The sequence below is a fragment of the Neophocaena asiaeorientalis genome, unplaced genomic scaffold, assembly GCF_003031525.2.
Source record: "Neophocaena asiaeorientalis asiaeorientalis breed wild unplaced genomic scaffold, Neophocaena_asiaeorientalis_V1.1 scaffold606, whole genome shotgun sequence".
Lineage (NCBI taxonomy): Eukaryota > Metazoa > Chordata > Mammalia > Artiodactyla > Phocoenidae > Neophocaena > Neophocaena asiaeorientalis.
Genome location: NW_020173687.1, coordinates 64,507 through 67,878, shown reverse-complemented (window position 1 = coordinate 67,878; position 3,372 = coordinate 64,507). Strand labels below are relative to the sequence as shown.

Here is a 3,372-nt window from a genome sequence, read left to right as displayed (position 1 = left end):
GTCTCTGGGCTCCGGCGCCTGGGGCTCACCTCTGACCTTTTTGTGCCCAGGTGCCCAGTTCCAGGCTGCGTGGGGCTTGGTCACATCAGCGGCAAATACGCCTCTCACAGAAGTGCGTCGGGCTGCCCTCTGGCCGCCCGAAGGCAGAAAGAGGGCTCCCTCAATGGCTCATCCTCCTCCTGGAAGCCCCTGAAGAACGAGGGGCCCACCTGCCCCACCCCGGGCTGCGACGGCTCCGGCCATGCCAACGGCAGCTTCCTCACCCACAGGAGGTGACTATCCCAGCCTCCCTGCCCCTGCATCACCCAGGAGGGCCCCAGCTGCGGGGCTGTGGGCAAGGCTCCCAGGGAGGGCCAGACCAGGGCTCAGGTGTAGATGGTAGTTTCTCGAGGGAAAAGCAAGACCCGAGCTGGTAGCCCATTCATTCCACAAGCCATTACTGCAAGTCCATCAAGTGTCAGTCTCTGGAGAACAAGAGGACACCAGCCCCCCTGCAAACCAGCACACAAGTTAAATACCTAGTTTGGTGAAGGATGGTACACACTGCGGGGAGATAGCAGCAGGAAGCGGGTAGGAAGTCCTTTCTGAAAAGGTGGTGTGGCGCTTGCCCCGAGCCGTCCGAGGGACAAGACTTCAGGGCAGTGGCTTGAGCTGGGAATGGCCTGGGCTGCTGAGGACTGAGGGAGCCTGGGGGCTGGAGTCGGGAGCAAGGGGCACCGGGGATGAGCGACGACATTCCAAACAGGATCCCACCAGGCCGCCAGCTCTCCCTGTGACATGTGACCTCAGACTGGCCCACGGTGCGTGAGCTTGCACTGGCTTTTCACGTGTGACCTTTGCTTCCAGCTTGTCCGGCTGTCCCAGAGCGACCTTTGCTGGAAAGAAGGGAAAAGTCTCAGGGGATGAGGTTCTCGGCACAAAATTCAAGACGAGTGATGGTAAGGCTGCCCTCCTGCAGCCCCTGCACGTGGTCTTTGCAGCCAGAGTGGGCGGGTGGCACTGGCGAAAAGCGGGTCGGGAAGCAAAGCCGCCCTGGAGCGAGTCGCGGTGGGGACAGAGCTCTTGAGCCGAGCCGCTGGCCCTCCTGACCTGGGCTCAGAGCCTCTGGCTGCCCTGTGCCCTCGCGTGGTCATTACGGCTCTAACCTGGGGGCTGGTGAGCCCCGCTGGCTGCGCTGGAAGCCATAGTGTGGGCCTGTGAACTCTCTCAGGCTCAATGAAGAGGGAAGCTGAGGAAATCAGCGCCATCGGGGAAAAACTTCCATTTTTATCTCAGCAATTAACACTTGCCCAAGAGGCGTCTATTTTCCCACCAAGACCCAGGGCCAGGAGGCAAACAGCTGACACACGTCTACTAGTCCTGAAGGCCACCTTTCCCAGCCTGAGATGTGGGCCATGAGCCAGGGCTTCTGCTTGGGAAGGGGGTCCCTGGGTCCATCTAGAAATCAGGTCTCGGCTGACCCCCACTTGCGAGAGCCGCGACTGAGGTTTCTCTCTGGGGCAGTGCTGGACAGCGACGAGGAGATCAAGCAGCTGAACCAGGAGATTCGCGACCTGAACGAGTCCAACTCCGAGATGGAGGCCGCCATGGTGCAGCTGCAGTCCCAGGTGGGTGGTGCTGCCTACCTGCCCCCGCCCCGCCCTCCAACCCAAGGATGTCCTTCCCGTCCTCGGCCTCCTCTTCTGGGGAGCGTGCGGGGCGCCCAGCGCCTTGTCCAGCTTCTGCTCAGCGCGCGCTCTGCTCAGCGGCGTCAGGAGTCCTGAGGTGCTGGTGGCTGTTGGTCCCATTGGTTAGTAGGGGCAGAACCCCAGTGTGGGTCCTCAGAGCCCGGCTGGTGCTGGGTTCCAGCCCAGCGCTGCCACAAGCCACCTCTGTGACCTTGTGAGGCTCTCATCTGATCCGTCCCTGGATGTCCTCCCAGGTAGCGTGGAGATAATAAGAGAGCCTACTGCATTCATTTGTTGTAAGGTGAATGCATTTCTACGAGGAAAGCGGTGAGCACGGTGTCCGACCCAGAAAGAACTGCTGTGCTGAGGGACAGGTTACACGTTACTTTAGGTGTCTGCATCCTACCTCTCTGATTTCCCCAAATCGAACATTTGCAACCAGAAAAAAGCAAGAACGAAAACCTACAAAGAACGGTGATGGTCTATTTTGAAAAGAAGACCATGCCCTTCCCTTGGCTGCTGAGTGGGGGCCGGAGCAGAGCTAGGGGCACAGAAGGGGAGGCCGCACACAGCCACGTCCCCAGGGACAAGGAGGTGACCTGGCCCTGAGGAACTGGAGGGCAGAGGGGGTGGATGGGAAGTGTGAGATGTTGGAGTCCACGTGACTTGTGCCGCCCCTCCTTCCCCTGGCAGACGGGCCTCTACGCTGACCTCCTGTTACCCAGGAACTGATGTAAAAAGAGCATCAGCCCATGAGGATCTGGAGGGAGTTTTGTCCTGCTGTGCAGCGTCTTCTCCACATTCACAGGCAGTGGAAGCAGAGAAGGGGTGCAGGGGCTGTCTCTGGGGACCGAGACACCCCACTGGGTGGCTGTCCCTCCCATACCTCCCTGCTCCTTTCCTTCTCAAAGCCCAAGGGATCTCCCAGTGTCAACACCCTTGGGAAGCACCTCTGATTTCTCTTTATTTGCCAATGCCCACCTATTTATAGACAGATTATTCACTATCATCCTTTTGGAAGGACTTGGAGTCCCCTTTCCCGTCTGGGCGGTTTTGAGCTGTGTGCCCGCAGGAGGGCTCAGGCAGAGAAGGCAGGCTCCAGACCTCTACTCAAAACTTTTTTAAAGCCAAAGGCTTGTCACTAGGCGGTGAGAGAGTGACGCTTCTCAGCCGCGGGTCACAGAGCCGTAGCCTCCTAAACGGCGGCTCGCCATCCTGCCCCCAAGGGATGGCTTGGTGTGTCACACACACTGCGTGAGATTGCCTCTGCCCTGAGGCTCCTTTGAGATGCAGTGAGGCTGGGGGCTGCCCTCCCGAGCATGTCTCCTCTGGGCCAGGCCCTGGGGTGGGCTTCTCTCCCACCTTCCCCAGGGGGTGGTGACCCTCTGCACGGGGTTCTGCTCACCCTGAGGCTCACGTGGTGCCTGTGGCACCTAGAGCAGGCGAGACTGCCCATGGCCGTGAGCCCTGTCATCGCCGTCCTCTGCTGTTCCATGTGGAACCCTTAGAGCCCCTGGGAGAACTTCCAGGCTCCCTCCTAGTGCCCTGCTGGGTCCAGAGAAGGAGAAGTGTTTGTGCCAGAAATCCCAGGATGCTCTCTGGTGTGCTGGTTCCACTCCGCCGTGAGTTGCAGAGAGCTGCAGCGGCCTGCTTTGCTTGCCTTCACAGCTTTACTTTTTTTTTTTTTTTTTTTTGTTGTAAGGGG

The 3,372-nt window shown here is 59.4% G+C and overlaps 1 protein-coding gene across 1 annotated transcript in view; it reads left to right on the top strand.

The window, feature by feature from the left end:
* The window catches only part of MYT1 (myelin transcription factor 1), a 35,805-nt gene that overhangs the window by 31,189 nt on the left and 1,244 nt on the right, over positions 1 to 3,372 (top strand). Inside the window, exons 17-19 of the mRNA XM_024750336.1 lie at positions 51 to 272; positions 847 to 938; positions 1,504 to 1,607. Of these exons, the coding sequence (XP_024606104.1) occupies positions 51 to 272; positions 847 to 938; positions 1,504 to 1,607 (418 nt within the window). The remainder of the gene's footprint in view (positions 1 to 50; positions 273 to 846; positions 939 to 1,503; positions 1,608 to 3,372) is intronic.